Below are 20,424 nucleotides of genomic sequence, written 5' to 3'. Positions count from 1 at the left end.
GTAAATGAAGTTTTCGCATTAGAACGTACGGGTTGTTAAGTATCGTAACTATACAAAATCTGAGATTTTTTCATACACTTTCTTTTGTCAAACAATAGAGTGTATCGTAAATATATTGTTGAAATATCCGAAGAAAACCGTTCAAATTACATTAGATTGAATTGTATTTTTATAGTAAAACAATACGATATTGGATTTCTTAATTATGACGGTTCTACCGTTCAATGATGAAATTTTAAGAAAAATAATGCATATTTGCTACAATTGGATAAATATTATTATATGGCTTATATACAATTTGAACAAAATTTTCAGAAGTTATCAATGATTAAAATTTATGCACTAAATGTTCTAAAAACAATTGGAAGTATTGTTACATTAGAGAACTATGTTGACGTATTATATCCACGGTGTTGATACAATATGGACAACCATCAAGAAACTATATATCCTATTGTATACCGTAGAGCGCATGGTTATTCAATTGTTTACACTGTTGAGCCTATGGTACACTTTTATCCGGGTACCTTACACCTCGGGAAAAATTTCAGCTGGATTTTGGTCCCCGTGCATTTTAAATGGGGCCGGGATTTTGATTTTCCGTGCCCAAATCCCGAAAACATCGCATATGCAAAAACACATGGGGAAAAAATCCGCGGACCAATTTCCCGAGGTGTGAGGCTTCCTTAAAGATGCGCTAAACAGCGCATCAATTAGTTTGACAAATGAGTAACCGAAAATCTCCGTGTATCACTGTGCCGCCAAAGTACTCTTTAATGGGTGAAAAAGTACCCATTATGTAGAGCCCTATAAGAAGAGTAACGTCAAGTGTTACGTTTGACAGGTCTCCTGCTCGTTTGGAATGCGCATTTGTATGAAACTGACAGGCGATTCTGTTCCAATTCTGACACTTGACGACACTGTTATTATAGTCACTGTACCATTATGAAGTTAAATAGTTCAACTCATTAAAAGAGTAAACAGCGTTTACTCATTAATGAGTAAAGGCCCTTTACGTCAAATTCAGGGGTGTTTTTTACCCATTATCCAAGACAATATTAATTTTTTTTGAAAAAACGGGTATATTTTACTCTTTATTATTTTGAAAAGCTATAGTTGAAATTTAGAATAAATATTGTGCAAACAATTAGGCGGTTTATTATTTTTAATGAAAAAATCTCGCCTAACTTTTCAAAAGGTCCTAAGTAACATTTTTTTCATGAATTAATTTGAATAGCGCAATCAATAGAACAACATGAAAGCTTTTGATTGCAGTACTCAAATTAAATCATGAAAAAAATGTTACTTAGGACCTTTTGAAAAGTTAAGCGAGAAATCTTTATTATTGCACATGATGAAAACATAATTAACAATCAATTAAATGTAAATGTTCGGGCAATAGCGCCAACGCTTCTCTTGTTCTGTCTTCTATATATTTATGGTCAAAAATATAATTACCCATTATTTTGACAGTTTCATACATACAAAAATAATGGATGTATTTTACTCTTTAAAGAGTATTGTCGGGTTTACAGTGTATATAGGTCGATGAGAAAATCGATCATTGCTTTCGCACATCTACGGTTGCTGTAGTATCTAGAATTTTGCACATGTTTGATTGTTGTTTGTTTTGATTCTAAATATTTACTTGCAGGCTGCATAAAAAAATTGCATCAGTATTAAATTTTATAATATTCCATGAAACGTGATTGGGGATCGCACTATAATCAGAATTATATAGAGTTTACTGGCGGATTATCGAGAACTAAATCGAAGTGTATTGTTTAAAATTATCATTTGTCGTAAAAGGAATACAGTGTTGATGTATAGAACAAAATTTAATTATTGTTTCGCCCAGAAGGATAATTCAGTTTCGTAAGAAATTAGCGAAGCAATGTTTGTGAATTATATATTCCGTAAGTACCTGATAGTAGTTCACTTCTTTTTATCTCTTTTCATGTCTTATAACTATAGATTTCTGCAGCATGTGGAATGTTTACAAATTCAATAATTATTTTTCTTTTTTTTGCACTTTTTCATGAACATTCATGAAACGAAACGTAAACAAAGGATTTCTCACCGTTGTTCACCGAAACTGATTAGAGTATGTAATGCTTTCTCTCTTCTTCATTTGAAAATGTCACTGTTTTTAAAAAGAGTTAAATTACTGTGGGGAAAAAGAGACAAGAATAATCATTCGGTGAGTACACGGTTAAATCCATCTATACAAAATGAAGTCAAAACCAGAGTCTATAAGCCATTTCATAGAAAGCTCAAATGACAGGAGACCAAATACTAATATTTACATTTTACAAGGAACATTTGCGAAAATGAAATGAAATGATGATGATGATGACGAAATGATGATGGTTTACATGCAAATTTACCAAAACAAAGACCGAGCCCTCCACTCAAAATTTCGATCAGCTGTTCGAATCTGTCTCATAAAATGGCTTATTATAATATTATAATATATTATATAGAGTTATGCAACGTACACACCAGTCAAGCAGTTTGACGAACATTGACTCCGCCCCCAAGAAAACGCTTCGGTTGCTGCTTTGTTTGAACGTGTGTGAAGTTGTTCGACCAACCATTTGACAGTTGGCGGCTCGGTTGTAAAAAATTAAAACGGTTTGATTTTGGTTTGAGTTGTCGGGGGTGGAGTCAAGATTTGCCGAACATGTTTGAGCATTTGTAGTGAAGTTGCACAAAATATATTTTTTGATGGTTGGTGCTCAAGTTGGCGCTTCGGTCGTTCGTGTGAGATATTGTTGGTCGAATAAATTGATTATTCGTGTCACTGTTGGTAAAACTTGATGGATGTTTGAATAAACGAGAGGTGGAGTCAATGTTGGTCAAACTGCTTGACCGTGTGTACGTTCCATTACGCAAAGAGTGGAGCCAAATCTACCTATTGAGCTGTCAAACCGTCTACCTATCGAGCAAAGTAAACAAATGCTTGTTGGTAAGGCGGAAGTATTGTTATCGCCTAATGACTTTTATGGCGAATTAAGTGCGCTAGATTCGCCTAAAGATGCGCTAAACAACGCATTAATTAGTTGGACAGATAAAACTTCGGAAGAAAATTCGGTTCGGAACTCCCGACTTCCGAATTCTAAGTTGGTGCTACGCCGACAATAACACCCAGTGGACCAGTGGAGAATTTTTCGATAACGAAAAGTTTGCTCCTTACCAGGGCGGGATTCGAACCCACACTCCCTAGCACATGCGTCTAGATGATTGACGTCGCTAACCGCACGGCCACAAAGCCCACCCATTATCCGGGCCTCGCCGCTTGGAAAGGGCGGGCCATTCCGCTTGGCGAGTGTGTGTGTGTGGCTGGTAGCGATGTTATGGAAGAAAGCTGATTGTTTTACACATTTTTACAGTCAGATTTAGTCCTGAGTTAGAAAGAGCTAGCTCTACTGCAGCTCCAGTGACCCATTTCAGACTGCCTGGTATTTCATGACCAGTCCGAGGTCACTTTTGCTAACAATAAGCCCCGCTTGTTTATGCTACCATTATCAATTGGATAATGGATCCATAAACAAACTTCTGGATTAAGCAATCCAGCGCGTATTTAGTTTTAGTCATTAAAAACATAGAAGAATACATTTTGAAACAATTTCACCAAATTCGCGCATAACTGGAGACCAGACACTTCACGCTTGAGCAAGAATAACTGTCACGTATTTTCTCCCCAGGTACGCTTTCACACTTCCGCTGGGTTTGTCAAATTCTTGATTAACTCAATTGATTCTTAATCCATTGAAGCCTGCCGTACAGCAACTGTTGAGAAGTTTACTTCGAGATTACTTGCAATTTTTTTTCTCGAAATTGGTTCTTGTTGTTGTTGGAATTTGGCGCTACACTTCCAAGGCTTCAAAACAGCGATAATTAACGATAATTGTTTATTTACATTTGCTTCAAACTACATGCTGAGGAGGCGTGATACACCGCATATTACCCCCTGGGTACGGCAATTTCGATTGGGAGGGATTCCACTATTATTTATGTTTGATAACGTGTATAATGAAATGATCTAAACGCTACCAATCCCTGACCGTTGTATTATACATACCCCTCTAAATGTCGAATTGACTTCTCCAAATGATTAGAAGTGTGCGTGATTCCGCAGTATTCCACACAAAGTGTTTGTGATAGGTTTGTTGCAACTGAATTACCACCCACTTTTATTTTACACATCCTACACAGTGTGTTGGTGATTCTGGTTTTGGAGAAGTCAATAGCAGGCAAACACCATTGCCGTAACCCTCTGCGCGTTTCAAAGGGACTCAAGAATGCCCCTGAAGCTTGAAGTATGCACATCACCCGATTCATCGTCGACTTGATCAAACGTATCAGTTTATCCGGAAATTCGTGATCGCGGCATTTCTGCGATAGCTGGCGTACAACGAACATCTGGTCTGTTGTATACAATAGAGCAGAGGTTCCCAAACTTTTGGATATGCGACCCACCTAGCAGAATCCCATATTGCTTGCGACCCACCAGGTACCAAATGCATTGATTTTGTGAAATTAGTTAAAAATGAGTTCGCGTTAGATTGAACAAATCATAATAAATTACTTTTTATCCCATCATTGTATTTGTCAAAATTTCGTCAATTTTTTGGATTGGATTTGGATTTGATTTGGGTTGGATTTGGATTGGATTTGAAATTTATTCAAATTGGATTTGAATTGGATTTCGATTTGATTAGGATTGAATTTGGATTTGATTTGAATTAGATTTGGATTGGATTTGAATTAAATTTGGATTGGATTTTAAATAGATTTCGATTTGATTTAGATTGGATTCGAATTGGATTGGGATTGGTTTTGGATTGAGTTCGGGGTTTAGATTTGGGTAGTATAGGTCTTCTTTCTACTTGTCCAAATATCGTATAACTAAAAAAAAGGCCGTTGACCTCGTCAGGTTTGTTGTTCTTTAATCATCCAATCATTACTTCGATCCTTTGATAGATAGATTTGTGATTTATGAGACAAAATAGTAACAAAATTATGAATTAAGATTCGTCTTTCGCGACCCACCACTGAACAGCCCACGACCCCCCTGGGGGTCGCGACCCACAGTTTGGGAACCACTGCAATAGAGCGTTCGCCCATGAATCTAAAATTAGGTATTTTTTCCTAACTGTGTATAAAGCTCACCGACAGAGTGCACACCAACATATAACTCAGGTATTGCCTTCCCTCTTTACTGCCATATGTAAGACTGTGAGAGAAATACGCTATAATTTTTTCTCTTTGTTCCTCTACAGTAAAATCCCATAAGAAACTGTCAGTGGTGGAATGAGCTTTTTCGAGTTCCAATATTTTTAGTTTAAGCTTTTCGAGTTGCGCTGCGCGCGACAGGCTGGCAGAAAAATGCCCGCGGTTTCGCGAACAACTCCCGCCGAAAACGGTCTTCTAACTGCTTCTTCTCTCTGGTGTTGCGTTCAAATTGTGCGACGAAAGTGTTTTGAGCTAGATATTAGAATAATATAAGTTATTTTTGTACAGTTTTGTGTTGTCTTCCTATTTTTAATTAATCTGTAAGTGAATAATTTATAACAAAGTGTAAATTTAATCAGTTCTTGTGTGTTTCCACAGGACGTACTTTCCTGAACATGGCAGCATCAATTGGACCGGAAAAGCTGGGTGCCGCAGGGAAGAAGCCGTTTACCGTTTTCATCGAGGGGAACATTGGCAGCGGTAAGACCACATTTCTGAACCACTTTCAGAAGTTCCAGGACCGGGTTTGCCTGTTGACGGAGCCGGTAGAAAAGTGGCGTGACTGCGGGGGAGTTAACCTTCTGGACTTGATGTACAAAGAACCGTACCGGTGGGCTATGCCATTCCAGACCTACGTGACACTGACGATGCTAAATATGCATACCCATCAGACGGACAAATGCGTGAAACTCATGGAGCGATCCATGTTCAGTGCCAGGTAAGGGTACCGTCATACTATCTACTAATTAATTAACATGCGCATGCGCCTATTTAGCTAAATATCAAATCAAATGGTACTTTAGCTTTGTTACTTTTCTTGTTCATTCATGATCATTTTGTTAATGTTTACATCAATTTATTATTTATCTTTGTTGATCATGTAATCAATATGTTTCAGACAATCCCTGAGTTTTTTTTTTTGATAGTTTTGAATGGCTGACAATGCAAGGCAGAATTGACTGGCCAGAGATAGAAATTCGATACTCTGTCTACTTGAACGTTTGTCCTAGGACACAGTGTAATTAAGGAATGTAAAACCACATACGGACATGGTGCATTATTGGCAGGACTACAACAAGTAGAGATTATTCTGCATGATTCAATAGAAAGCCTTCTTATTACTTTCACTGCCATGAGTGGATTCTAAATTTTCCGAAATGCGAAAATCGCTGCTCAATATCTATATCTATCTAGCATCTTGATAATTCTGCGAAAGCATTTTGATAGTCAGATCGGACATATTATCCCTAAGTGCTCGCTGATACTCAACAATTCTTTCACCTGAATCCCACATATAGAAATTGGAATCGAAACTTCCTATCATCTGCATTTTGTTTCTAACAAGGCAAGAACTATTGAGAAAGTTTTTGTTATCATGGAATTCTCCAAATGGTGTTGATGATGTATAATAACATACTTTACAGAGCTGTGCGAAAAATTCTTCCACGGCTAATAAACGAAAACAATGCATTTTATCATAGCTTGTCGGGGGTCATTGCTTCTTCGTTTTCGTTCATGTAAACACGATAAGCTTTTCATGGCTTGTAACGATTGTATGAGGTTTATTATCAATTGAGAATTAATTTGGCAAAGTCTGTCTCCATCAGTTTTAGTAGAATTCTAATCAAATACTTTTACATTAACTGTCTTGAAGCATTTGCTCAATAAAAGCTCACTGGTCTTGCCAAAGTCGTCATCCTTTTATTATCTACAGTATTATAATTATACCGAGAATATTGAAATTTATCAAAACTATTTTTTTATGGCATTTTGAAGATATTGTTTTGTGGAAAACATGTTGACATCTGGTAGTTTACATCAAGGAATGTACAATATTCTACAAGAGTGGTACGAATTCATCCATGCCAATATACACATACAGGCTGATTTAATTGGTAAAAAAATGTTCAATAGATTTTTTAGGCTTTTCTGATCTAATACCTGATTCATTTTCAGTTTATCTTCGTACAAGTCCAGAAGTTGTTTATGAAAGAATGAAAAAGCGCGCGAGATCAGAAGAAAGTTGTGTTCCTTTAAAATATCTTCAAGAACTGCATGAGCTGCACGAGAACTGGCTCATTCATGGATCGTTTCCGAGAATGGCACCGGTAAGAAAATAAAGTCATCAGTTTCAACAATTGTGTTACTTTGAAAAATATCCGTTTGTAGGTTCTTGTCCTAGACGCAGACTTGGATTTGAATAACATCAGCTCTGAGTATAAGCGCTCAGAAACCAGCATTCTTAAGCCAATTCTCATAGAGAATACCAACCAACATCCCATCCTTGCATCACCAAGTAAACGATCGAGAACTGAATTGTAACATAGGAAGTAGGGCAGCATGTAGCACCACAATAAGAGTAATAACGTGACTGCTATTATTTCTGTTATTTAATTAGATATTATAAAGGTATGTCTAGCAGTCAAGACTAGGCAAGGCTAAATTAGATTTTAGAAATATAAGAGTGTGAATGTTTTAGTTATAAGATTGTAGAATACGACTCGCAATAGTACACAATGTTAGGGTAATCAAGGTAATTTGGGGTCGAAAATTGTGAGCAAAATAGACAATAGAACAAAAATAAAGATAATGCTAATAGGCGAGCTATTCTAGAAAAAGCTAGATAAAGATCAAGAGTAAACAATCTCAAAAGTAACACATAAAATACAACAATTTTGCTTCAAACAGCGTTACTGTACACGTTTATAATGTTGAGCGTAAATAGTAACCCCCAAAATACCTTCTTTACCCTATATACCAAAGAAACAAGGAACTTTAATGCCTACCTGCCTAACGAGCATGGATGGCCATACAAATTAAATCAGAACCGTGCTAAAACAGATTTCAATAATACGAAACAAAATCAGCTTTCTAAAAAGGTATCTCCAAATTAAAAAATAGTATCAACAGACCAAGCCCGGGCGCAGCTCGGGCGTGGCTCTACTAAATTCATATTCTACAATAATAGGCTAATGATATTTAATAGTATTAAATTGGTTTAAGTTTCTGATCGGTTTATGGGAAGCGTGAACGAGAATAACTAATATATCCAGGCTAGTCATTTTGTTTCATAATTATTTTAACCATTTTTTTCTTTGCTTTGTATATGACATATTATTTGAATGTTTAATTAAACTTTTAAACTCCTGTTCGTGAAAACTCTTATTCAAATGTAGATTTATGTTATACCTTTTTATTAAACTCTTTCACATCACTTTCCGCTAGCCATGGTATATCGCACATATTTTAGCTTTTAGTTATACATTATCGAAATGTATGTAGCCAATTTTTGTACTGAATTATTCAAAACTGCGAATAAATAACTAATATTCTAAATTTTGTTGTAAGGCACTTATGGATTATTCACATTTCCTTCCTTGTATTTATGATCACATTCCCTTGCTTGCAGTTACTGGCGACACTCTCGATGAAGTTGAACTCAAACCTTCGTATGCGATTAGCAGAGTCGAGGAATGGCTCAACTCAAGGGGGTTGGTGTTAGCACATCATAAGACGGAAGCAGTGCACAGTGGTGCGTTAGGCGAAAATCGATTCAGGGTGTTATTTTTTGTCTTCAGGAATAAATTTTACAAAAATATGGCGCACCGAATGACGAAAAGTTGTAGTTACAATTTTTGCCACAGGTGGCGCTGCAAAATGTAACTTCTTTAATAAACAATTTTTAAATATGGTGTCTTCGGCAAAGTTGTAGTTTAATTTATTATGGTATGTATTTATTATGTAGAATTTTATTGCTGAAGACACCGAGTGTCCATCTATCATCGTTTTTGAAATACGGGCGTTTTTTATGGATAGACCCTAAAAAACCAATATTTAAAGATATTTTCGAAACTAACTGTTTCAGGTCATCAGGTCAATACAATGTTCTACAAAAATGTATATATAATCAAAATAGACCACTTTCTGGAAGATACCAGGAATTCTTTTTGCAAACATGACTTGATATCGCCGTTTAATGGTCGAAAATAGTGATATTTGAAGACATCATATGCAACAGAGGGGCAAATTGGGACAAGGAAATCCCCACAGGATTTAAAATATCTGGTCTGTAGTTTCATATGCGTATAATTATGTCTGTCTCCGCGTGTATCCAAACAAGTATTTCTAATTTTCATAAATCGACCTCTTCAACTGGTATTTATATAATAATTGAAATTTCACCACACTGCATACCACGCTATTGAATGTTTATGTCAGAAGAAGTGCAGCGTGAAGCTAGGTATTTTTCTGTTCTCTTTATCCAAAAAAAATCACACAATGCAAATCTGACGTCATACGCTACTAGAGATGTCGTAAAATCCCGAATAATCGATTAGTAACTAATCGATTACTTTTTATTCTCGTCGACTATTGAATCGATTCATCGTTGGGTAGTAATCGATTTAAATTAATTGATTATCACAACGATGAATCGATACATCGAAGTAATCAAATCATTTGCGACATCTCTATTACGCTACGTGAGAGAATGAATGAGTTGACATCTTAACATTATACACTTAGCAATGAATCACAAGCAGTGGCTGGTTTACAGCCCCGCCACTGGCAGCATTCAGACACTATCATATATACTTCGATTAATCGTTGATATCAAGCAAAATTTTTCATAACGACGTATGTAACAAAAGTAAACAAAACGAGGTTTTTAATACAACGTGACAATCACACGCGGCTTTATATAATACGCATCGATTTTACTGATTTCAGATCTTAACATTCTTTAATTCAATCTTTTTACGAATCGACGTATGTCAAAAATCAATTTTTGAAGTCTCACTGTTACATACGTCGCTTTAACATATGGGAACTAAGAGCGACCTGTGTACCAAAAAAGCAAAACAAAACAAAACTGCAGTTGCGTCAATCGTGCACTATGGAAAACCGACCAATGTACACCGACGTGCGTGCAGCATACCGGTGTATGTATAATTTTATCGTTTTTCACAGTGAATTTGAATGAACTGAGATTTGATGTGAAGCACGCTTATTACGTGTCATGTAATGACGCATGCCAGCGAAAAAAAGTATTGAAAAAAGATTTAGTTTTAAAACAGTTTTAGAAAAAGTTTTGCCAACTTTCTGCAAAGGATTTCTCGAATCCTCATAATTGTTACATACGTCGTTATGAAAAATTATGCTTGATATAATCTTTTTTTTTGTGTCTTTATTAAGGAGACTTTCAGCCCTAGGCGTTGATATAATCGAATAATTTTGAATCGATTACCTTCCAACGTTTAATCGATTCAATAATCGACAAGAATCGAGAGTAATCGATAAGTGACGGGAATTTACGACATCGCCTGATATGTGTAAGGACATAAACGGGAACCACAGACAAACAGACATAACACTCGCCAAGTTTACATCGTTCACTGATTTACTGGTCGATGCAAATAATCATTAGTTGGCCAATCGATCACTCGTGGCGCGCACATCGGATTTGCTCAAGTTTGGCGTTTGCTCACTACCGCCATCTGGTTCGTGATTTGCCCAACTAACTGAAATCAACAGATGTCGTTAGTGTTTTAACGACGATGAATTTGATGAGTGAATGTTCAATGTGTTATGTCTGTTTGTATGTGCGGGAACCTTCTTACGAACAAGCCTGAGGTGATCCATAGATGGCGGCAGCACTACGAAGAACACATGAATGGCGATGTGGCAGACGAAGATGGCGGTATGGTGATGCACCTGGGAGAACGCGCGCAGGACATAATTTTACCGGCTCCGGATCACCAGGAAATCCAGGAGGAGATTGGCCGGCTGAAGAACAACAAAGCCCCTGGGGTTGATCAACTACCAGGATAGCTGTTTAAATACGATGGTGAGGCACTGACTAGAGCGCTGCACTGGGTAATTACCAAGGTTTGGGAGGATGCGGTTCTGCCGCAGGAGTGGTGTCGTGTTTCCCATCTACAAAAAGGGCGATAAGCTGGATTGTAGCAACTATCGCACAATCACATTGCTGAACGCCGCCTACAAGGTACTCTCCCATATTTTATGCCGCCGACTAACACCAAATACAAGAGAGTTCGTGGGCACTACCAGGCGGGTTTCATGGGCGAAAGAACTACCACAGAGCAGGTGTTCGCCGTACGCCAGGTATTGCAGAAATGCCGCGAATACAACGCATATGATACAATCGATCGAGACCAGCTAATGCACGAATACGGATTTCCGGATAAACTGATACGGTTGATCAAGGCGACGATGGATCGATTGATGTGCGTAGTTCGAGTTTCAGGGGCATTCTCGAGTCCCTTCGAAACGCGCAAAGGGTTACGGCAAGGGAATGGTCTTTCGTGTGTGCTATTCAACATCGCTTTGGAAGGGGTAATACGAAGAGCAGGGGTTAACACGAGTGGTACAATTTTCAATAATTCCGTCCAGCTATTTGGCTTCGCCGACGACATAGATATTATGGCACGTAACTTTGAGAAGATGGAGGAAGCCTACGTCAGACTGAAGAAGGAAGCTAAGCGGATCGGACTAGTCATCAAAACGTGGAAGACGAAGTACATGATAGGAATAGTTTGCATCGGAGGTGACGAAATTGAGGTGGTAGAAGAATTTGTGTACTTGGGCTCACTAGTGACTGCCGAAAATGATACCAGCAGAGAAATTCGGAGACGCATATCGGCTGGAAATCGTACGTACTTTGGACTCCGCAAGACGCTCCGATCGAATAGAGTTCGCCGCCGTACCAAACTGACAATCTACAAAACGCTCATTAAACCGGTGGTAATCTACGGACACGAGACCTAGACGATGCTCGTGGAGGACCAACGCAAGGAAAGTGCTGCGTGCCATCTATGGTGGGGTGCAGATGGCGGACGGCACGTGGAGGAGGCGAATGAACCACGAGTTGCTTGAGCTGCTGGGAGAACCATCCATCGTTCACACCGCGAAAATCGGACGACTGCGGTGGGCCGGGCACGTAGCCAGAATGGCGGACAGTAACCCGGTGAAAATGGTTCTCGACAACGATCCGACGGGCACAAGAAGGCGAGGTGCGCAGCAGGCAAGGTGGATCGATCAGGTGGAAGATGGACTTGCGGACCCTCCGTAGACTGCGTGGTTGGCGACGTGTAGCCATGGACCGAGCCGAATGGTGAAGTCTTTTATATAGGGGAAGGTGGGGAGACTTCCCCGGGAGATTTGATCACGTTTTATCAAGAACTAAAGCAGTTTTGTTCAAGCGCATTTTTTAGTATAGATCCTCTAGACAAATGACTTTTATGTGGTGATATTTTTTGGATTGACAACCTTATATGATTTGTATGTTTTGACCTTCCTAAAGATTTTTTTATTGCCCACGCAAAATTTGAACAACTTTTCATAACAATGACTAAATGCTTTCGTTTTTTTCACAGCACAAAGCAACAAATACCTGCAGCGGTTGTTTTCTTCTTACTGAAAATCGACGCGTGACGTCATCGTGGTTTAGTCCATAAGTCACCCATACAAAAATTTGACGAAAAAATTCAAAAAAATATAAATGTTTTCTTAGGCTTCTATTGTTTTTGTAGGTTTGACAGATTTGATGAAGGGTTGGCAAGAAAAATTATTTATTGCGTAGATATCAAAGAAAGGGGATCAGGTCTCCCCAAATTTTAAACTTGCATGTGCTGTCGAATTCAATAACAAAAATCACATGAGCGACAGCACATCCAATATGCACATCAATTCGAAAATTCCGCGTATTTTGGAGGAAAAATATTTAAAAAATCTGAGGGCACCTTTCTAATTTTATCAAAACAAGATCTCGGAGAGGGATCAATTTCCCCCGAATATTTTAAAAGTCGATTTTTGACAGCACTCCAAAAAATGGATTGTGTATCAATAACAACAATAATTTAAGCGGTCAAAAAAAATAGTGGAACTCTAGTGGAACGCTCGCAATTAATTATTAATAATTTAAGAACTGTAATACATCAGTAAAGTTAACCCTTAAATGCGCAATGTTGTTTTAAAACAACAAACCGAAAATACGTTTAATGTTAATGATTTCAATGGTTATTTACGTTAAAAATATTTCGGACGATTACTAAAAAAATCGCCTTGCGCCTTTAAGGGTTAAATACTATATTTTTTAGAAAGTCTGAAATCGCGTATGTTTATTTATTTTTGGCTGGTGATATATCGGAAATCAGAAAAGGGGATCAAGTCTCCCCTACCGCACAGGCCACTTCGGCTTTAGTATGAATGAATAATAATCACCCTTATTCTTGTTTACGGACGAACGATACTTTTGAACGAATGCGATTCGTTCGAACCGTTCCTCCATTTGATTTTGCTGGCGTAAACGAGAATGCACTTCAACTTTAGTTCGAAAGCGCGTTCGTACGTAGGGTAGGATGGGGCAAGATGGGTCACCTAAGGCGAACCTTCAATGCCTCAAAATAGGAACATTTTAACTTAGCTTTTCAACGTGGATCTATAAAAATAACTCATAGTCTGTAAGCCAGCGGTATGAAATAACAAAAAATCTACAAAAAATTAATGCCAAACCAGCCAATGCTCGACCAGCGGTTGGCAGCACCATCTCACAATCGAATGAAACTTGGTGGGCATAAAGATATGGTATTTCTAAGCCACTCTGCATACTTAGTTTTTCAAAAATTGTCAAGAGTAACATTTGATGAGGGCCTAATTTTTTTTCATGGATTTTTTATAAATCGATGTAACTCTAAAATGACAAGTCCTACAAAAAAGTGTTGTATGGCGGACTGTCGTGAAATTCTCAGAAGTTTTTTGGAAAAATATCCAAAAAATAAAATACCGATTTCTACACTGAAAAAAAATAGTTTTGAAAATTAAAATCGATGTTACAAAAAAAACCTCATCTCAGAAATCGATGAATTTTTTTCTGCAGATAGGTATTTTATTTATATAACTTTTCTGGGAATAATGTTCCTGTGACATATTTAAGGAAAAAAAGTTTTTCTAACAAAAACTTTTTTCATGTCCATATTGAGTGAAAATTTATCAGCGTGTTTTTTGCCTACAGTGCCAATTATAGGTTCAGCAGCCTATCATCAACCAACGACACATTTTGGAAGTATAAAAAATGGTTTGGGAAGCAATTTAGCATAATCTAACATTAATGTGGATCAACATTTCATCATCATCAACAAAGGGCGTATATTTTCCTAGATTGCTTATATCAATGTTACACACAAATGACCAGATTTACAAAATTGTGATGTTTGATGGACTATTGTAAATTTGTCTGAACTATGAAGTCTGAAACATAAAAGAGCGTTTCGTTCAGCGAGAAAATAAATTAATGAATGTAAAGATTAAAATTGGTTTAGCAAAAATAAAAATTGGAGCTCGATTTTTTTTATCAGATAAACATTTTGATTCCAAACGATGAAGCTCGGTAGGTAATTTCATTAGGGGGATTTCCGGTAAACGCACATTTAAAGAATAATAAATTTTCCGCATTTTTTAAATTTTTTCTTCGATTTTATTTGTTTAATTTAATTTGTAAACTTAGTCGAACAATTCAAAGACTTTTGGGTCTTCATCTGAGTTGGAATATTTTTAGCCAGGATTTTATTATGAGCGATTGGTATAAAAGAATGAAGCTTTTGTGTGCCAATTATAGTTTTTGATTTTTTGAACTTTGATGAACTTCATCAAACTTTTGTTGAGTACCGTCGTCGGGGGTGACAATGGGTCAAATGGGGGTCAGAATGGGTCACTGTTTCAACTACTTAGAATACTTGTAGAATGGATGTATCGGAGGACAAGAAGACAAAAATATAAGAGACCTTTTTGAACGATTTTGCTCTACGCCCTCCATGCTCGCGGTGAGAGCGATGACCCATTCTCACCCCCAGACCCATTGCCACCCCCGATGGCGGTATTGCTCATTCGTGATAACAGAAATGTAATATAGTGATATTTTTGTTTGATTGAAAACGTGCCCATTCGCTCATTCGTACAACTCCCGAGGAGTCTTGATAGTATTTCTATAATCTTTGGCAAGAGTTGTGCGACGTTGTAAAAAAAGTGCCATTCTGCTTCTAAGCCATGTTTTGAATTTAAATTACACAGACTTGCAAAGTTCCTTTTATTTTTATAATGTGCTGCAGCTCACCCAGGCACAAAAGTAATTTTTGTAAAATCGATCGACTGTTTCAAAAAGTCAATTAATTTTGAAATGAATAAGTGAACAGCTTTTGTGTCATGGGTCATTACTTCTGATTAATAAAGCTAACGTTTTCTAATTAACCGTTTCTTTTAACCCTTAAATGCGCAATGTTGTTTTAAAACAACAAACCGAAAATACGTTTAATGTTAATAATTCCAATGGTTATTTACGTTAAAAATATTTCCGACGAATTCTGAAAAAATCGCTTTGCGCCTTTAAGGTTTAAAGTAAACTTCGAATGGATGTATTGTTGCCTGGGAATTATTCCAACATTGAGCAGCATTTTGGATAATGAATGGATAATTTTCAGATAAATCTAACAGTACAAGTGTATTGTTGTTTGCAAATAATGTCATAAGTTATAAGTTTATCAATTTTTTCAATAAAATACGATACAAAATCATCTACAGGCTTTATAACGGTTTCTAAATTACACCGTTCAGTGGTTAGCCTTTGCTAAAAACAACATCTTCTTTTCCACTATTACAATTAAATATCACTTCAGTTTCGTTTCGGCAACATTGCCCGTTTCCAAAGTAATTATTTTATTGTAATTGTTTTTAAGTTACTTCGATACAAAAAGTCAAATAAAACATAAACCATTTTCAAATGTTGGTCCACAATTATGTTAGATTATGCTAAATTACTTCCCAAACAAATTTTTATACGTCCAAAATGTGTCGTTGGTTGATGATAGGCTGCTGAACCTATAATTGGCGCTGTAGGCATAAAACACGCTGATAAATTTTCACTCAATATGGACATGAAAAAAGTTTTTGTTAGAAAAACTTTTTTTCCTTAAATATGTCACAGGAACATTATTCCCAGAAAAGTTAGATAATTGAAATACCTATCTGCCGAATTTTTTTTATCGATTTCTGAGATGAGGTTTTTTTGGAATATCGATTTTAATTTTTAAAACTAATTTTTTTCAGTGTAGAAATCGGTATTTTATTTTTTGGATATTTTTTCAAAAAACTTCTGAGAATTTCACGACAGTCCGCCATACAACACTTTTTTGTAGGTCTTGTCATTTTAGAGTTACATCGATTTATAAAAAATCCATGAAAAAAAATTAGCCCCTCATCAAATGTTACTCTTGACAATTTTTGAAAAACTAAGTATGCAGAGTGGCTTAGAAATACCATATCTTTATGCCCACCAAGTTTCATTCGATTCTGAGATGGTGCTACCAGCCCCATAGAAGGGTTGGCGCGAAATTCGTCAACCTTAAAATGTTTAAATTAGCAATGATAATATGTTTTGTATACGAACTTTATCCTTTAGTATGTGCTGATCTATCTTGCCCCATTTGCAAGTTCATGTTAGAATGTCTAATTTTCCATCAAATTTATTTATTTCAACGCAGTTAGTATAACATCGTCTACATAACTTATGATACTTTCACTATATTACTAAAAATGTTTAAATTTTAGATTGCTCGACAAGATTACACGTTGTATAGAAAGTGTATTTCGCATAAGAAACAATGCTGAAAAATAGTTTAGCTTGCCATACTCTACCAAAATGAAAAACCAAATTTACCAAATTTATCATCAAATTGAGTGTCAATGAAGTAGAACCAAATTATTCCTCCCACAAAGTCATAATCTCCACATTAAAATGTATACGATGCTCAAAAACGGCCCTGATCCATCGTACCCAGTACCCATCTTGCCCCGCCTAACCCTAAACAAGAATATGGGTGAATAGCTTTGCCTTCCGAATACTGCACCAAGTACATGCTCGCATAATCGTCACTCTAACTTTCATCTACTCAGTGACTGAGTAAAATTGTATTGCCATCTCTTTTCTTCCCACGGAAATTTTACTCAATTTCCGTCAAAAGCAGGATTACTCATAGTCTTGAGTTGTCCTGCTTTTGACGGAAATTGAGTAAAATTTTCGTGGGATAGAAAGAGAGAGCAATACAATTTTACTCAGTCACAGAGTAGGTGAAAGTTAGCGTGTTGTCGATTTGTACTCGTAATCTGGGTATGTAGAACCGCTGCCGAACTTCGTCCCCAACACTCTCCCTGCTATAGTGGCCATACTCTCGATGGTAGTGCTCCAGCAACCTCGTCGTTACTACATGGTCCTTTGGTAGAAAGATCGGGAACCTGACGTCGAACGATGCATATTCCGCCGCTTCGGTCCTACCCTACCTTCCATACTTTTTTTTCTCTTTATTTAAGTGATTTTTAATTTTAAAATTAAGTTCATCACTGCTACCTTCCATGCGAATAATTCCATCTTCATCCAGGAACGTTACCAGACGATACAACGCACTCGATCTTTCAAGCGGAATTGCTTGCGAGGTCGACAGCTCCTTATTCCTACCCAAGATCTTCACCTCATCGGTGAACTGGTCCGCTTGCACAGCTTTCCACAAAAGAATCTCCACCGCCAGATATTCTTGCTGTTGTGACCATACTTTAACACTCGGACTTAATCCAGGATACCACAGTATCGGAATCACACGACAGGAATTATCTCTTCATCGTGAAAAAATGGTTTTCGCAAATCGAATTAACCAATCGTGCACCCAAGACCGCAGCTTCCAAACTCTTTCTTCGGAGTGGACAAATACTGCAATGGTACCACCTTCGCATTCGCTTCAACGAATGCGCAGTGAATGACTTCGCCGGAGTCGAACCTAAGGTAGGCGACGCACCCATACGCTACATCTCCAGCATCGATGAAAACTTTTCCTTCGTATGCCTTCGAATCCAATCCTCCGAGATAACATCGAGGAACTCGTATTTCGTCGATTAGATAGAGCAACTTTGTCCACTGCAGCCACCGCTTGTAGTGTTCTTCTTCCAGCCTTTCGTCCTAACCGATTCCGCTACGCCACAGATTCTGTCTTATGATCCTCCCGTGAATCAACAATGGAGCAGGAAACTGTTTAGGAGCAAACATGCCGGGCACCATCTCGAACATATGGTTGCAGATCTTCCCGAATCTCCGTTGTTAATCAATTCTCGCTTAACTTTTCAAAAGGACCTAAGTAACATTTTTTTCATGAATTAATTTGAATAGCGCAATCAACAGAACAACATGAAAGCTATTGATTGCAGTATTCAAATTAATTCATGAAAAAAATGTTACTTAGGTCCTTTTGAAAAGTTAAGCGAGAATTGATCTGTCGTTGATCGGCCCTCACGAAAACCTGCTTGGTATTCGCCGACGAAGGACTCTTCAAGCGGTCTCAATCTGTTGAATAGAATACGAGACATAATTTTGTACGCCGAATTAAGGAGGGTTATTCCTCGGTAATTGGCGCACTCCAGTCTGTGCCCTTCCTTAAAGAGAGGGAAAATGAGGCCGTCCAACTAGCTAGCAGGCATTTCCTCGTCTTCTCATATTTTCGACATAATATGGTGCAGAACTTCATAAAGTCATAATTCGCATATCATTCGGCTCCATTTTTTTGCTGCGCCTCGCTAATCACTTGTTCTTCTTCGAATTCGTTTTTCGGCTGCTCTTGCTTCCTTGTACCGATCTCTATTCGCTCTAGTATCCGACACCATCTTCAGGCTTCTGGCAACGTTCTTCTCGTCTGTCACTCTCTGACACTCCACATCGAACCAACCCGTCCGGGGCGCCTCTGTACAGTGCCTACCACTTCTCGTGCTGTTGTGCTCGCCGCTCCATGGAACGGCATCCATAGATCATTGATAATGTCCCAAACGTTGCCTTTTTCCGTTCGTCGAGCTTCTGGCGGTACTCAGCCGATACTCCTTCCGCCGACAATCGCTGGATATTGTAACGCATCGTTCGCTGTGATCTTTCGTTCGATTTGACAGTTGACAACCGTGATCCAATTTGACTGTCAACGAGGTAGTGATTAGTGTCAATGTTCGGACCGGAGTGTCCGCACATCGATAACATCCGAGATATGGCGCCCATTCACCAGAACATGGTCTATCTGGTTGCAAGTTTCACCACTTGGGTGTCTCCAGGTGTGCTTTCGGATATTCTTTCGTGCAAAGTAGGTGCTACTGATGACCATCCCTCTGGTAGCACCGAAATTTACTAGCCGTTGTCATTGGTAGCGTAGTGAGGCTCTCCCTACCAATTATGGAACGGAAGAAGTCCTCTCTACCGACCTGAGTGTTAGCGTCTCCGATAACAATTTTCACGTCATGGTCACTCTCCATAGGGTTTATCAAGACATTCATAAAACGTGTCCTTCACGTCGTCGGATTTATCGGGGATCAGTACAAAAGGCCGAATCACAAAAGGCCGAACCACAGAAGGCCGAATCACAAAAGGCCGAAAATGTTCTAGCATACCACAAAAGGCCGAAAACCCAGAAGGCCGAACCACGAAAGGCCGAATGATACAAAAGGCCGAATCTCAAAAGGCCGAATAACACAAAAGGCCGAATCATTACAAAAAGTTTCAATCTTTCAATTAAGAGAACTTGGAATATTGACAAATTTACGTTTACTTATATTATGCTGCCCTATTCAGAAAAACTTGTCCACGTGTTTTGCAACTACTAGCAGCGATCTTAATCAATCTTATTCAGTTGAGGTATTTAACGTCAGTTCAACGTCGAAGCTGAATCTTTCAATTGAAAGAAGTTGTATGACGGTGTTTACAGAGTCAATTTGATTCCTTATATATTGCATAATACAGGCCTGCCCAACCTTTTCAAGCCACGGGCCGATTTTTAGAATAGTCACTTGCTGGCGGGCCAGAAAATATTCGGTACATATTTTTTATACATTTTCAAAATAACCAAAGTAAAATACATTTTTTTCAAAATGGCATTGAGTTTTACAGAATGGCTAAAAAATTTTGAAAGAAAAACTAAACATTATTTAATTGCGTTTGAACAACCTTTTCATGTGCTTATTTTCTTTTTCTTTTTACGTAACAGGACATGGAGTTGTTGGCTTCTTCCCAATACTCGACGCATATTGATTTCACAATCAGTGATCGAATTTTGCGAGCAAACAATTACTTTTTACTACCTTCATTCTTGATAAACA

General features: G+C 37.8%; 2 protein-coding genes across 4 annotated transcripts in view; both read left to right on the top strand.

Moving 5' to 3' along the window:
• The first annotated feature begins 1,666 nt into the window (after positions 1-1,666).
• LOC134205313 (deoxynucleoside kinase) lies at positions 1,667-8,589 on the top strand. Of its 3 annotated transcripts, none has more exons than XM_062680463.1 (5): positions 1,667-1,916; positions 5,617-5,956; positions 7,015-7,133; positions 7,195-7,346; positions 7,408-8,589. In XM_062680463.1, the coding sequence occupies exons 1-5, from the start codon at positions 1,895-1,897 to the stop codon at positions 7,558-7,560; spliced, it is 786 nt and encodes a 261-aa protein (XP_062536447.1). In that variant the 5' UTR covers positions 1,667-1,894; the 3' UTR covers positions 7,561-8,589. The 3 variants fall into 3 exon arrangements, with proteins under 3 accessions (XP_062536447.1, XP_062536449.1, XP_062536448.1); XM_062680465.1 differs by having other exon boundaries at positions 1,668-1,916; positions 5,598-5,956; XM_062680464.1 differs by lacking the exon at positions 1,667-1,916 and adding an exon at positions 5,384-5,558.
• The window catches only part of LOC134205312 (V-type proton ATPase 116 kDa subunit a 1-like), a 65,747-nt gene continuing 51,139 nt past the window's right edge, over positions 5,817-20,424 (top strand). The window contains exon 1 of the mRNA XM_062680461.1: positions 5,817-5,956. The gene's annotated coding sequence lies outside the window, so the exon portion shown is untranslated. The remainder of the gene's footprint in view (positions 5,957-20,424) is intronic.

The sequence above is a fragment of the Armigeres subalbatus genome, chromosome 1 (genome assembly GCF_024139115.2).
Source record: "Armigeres subalbatus isolate Guangzhou_Male chromosome 1, GZ_Asu_2, whole genome shotgun sequence".
Classification (NCBI taxonomy): Eukaryota; Metazoa; Arthropoda; class Insecta; order Diptera; family Culicidae; genus Armigeres; species Armigeres subalbatus.
Note: the sequence above shows the minus strand (reverse complement) of the source record. Positions and strands in the feature narration are given on the sequence as shown.

What these genes read in the sequence shown, in the direction of transcription:
- LOC134205313 (XM_062680463.1), top strand. Translation starts at nt 1,895, where the DNA reads ATGTTTGTGAATTATATATTCC. An exon ending in CGATCCATGTTCAGTGCCAG is followed by an intron (nt 5,957 to 7,014) that starts GTAAGGGTACCG and finishes GGCATTTTGAAG; the next exon opens with ATATTGTTTTGTGGAAAACA. An exon ending in CATACAGGCTGATTTAATTG is followed by an intron (nt 7,134 to 7,194) that starts GTAAAAAAATGT and finishes ATTCATTTTCAG; the next exon opens with TTTATCTTCGTACAAGTCCA.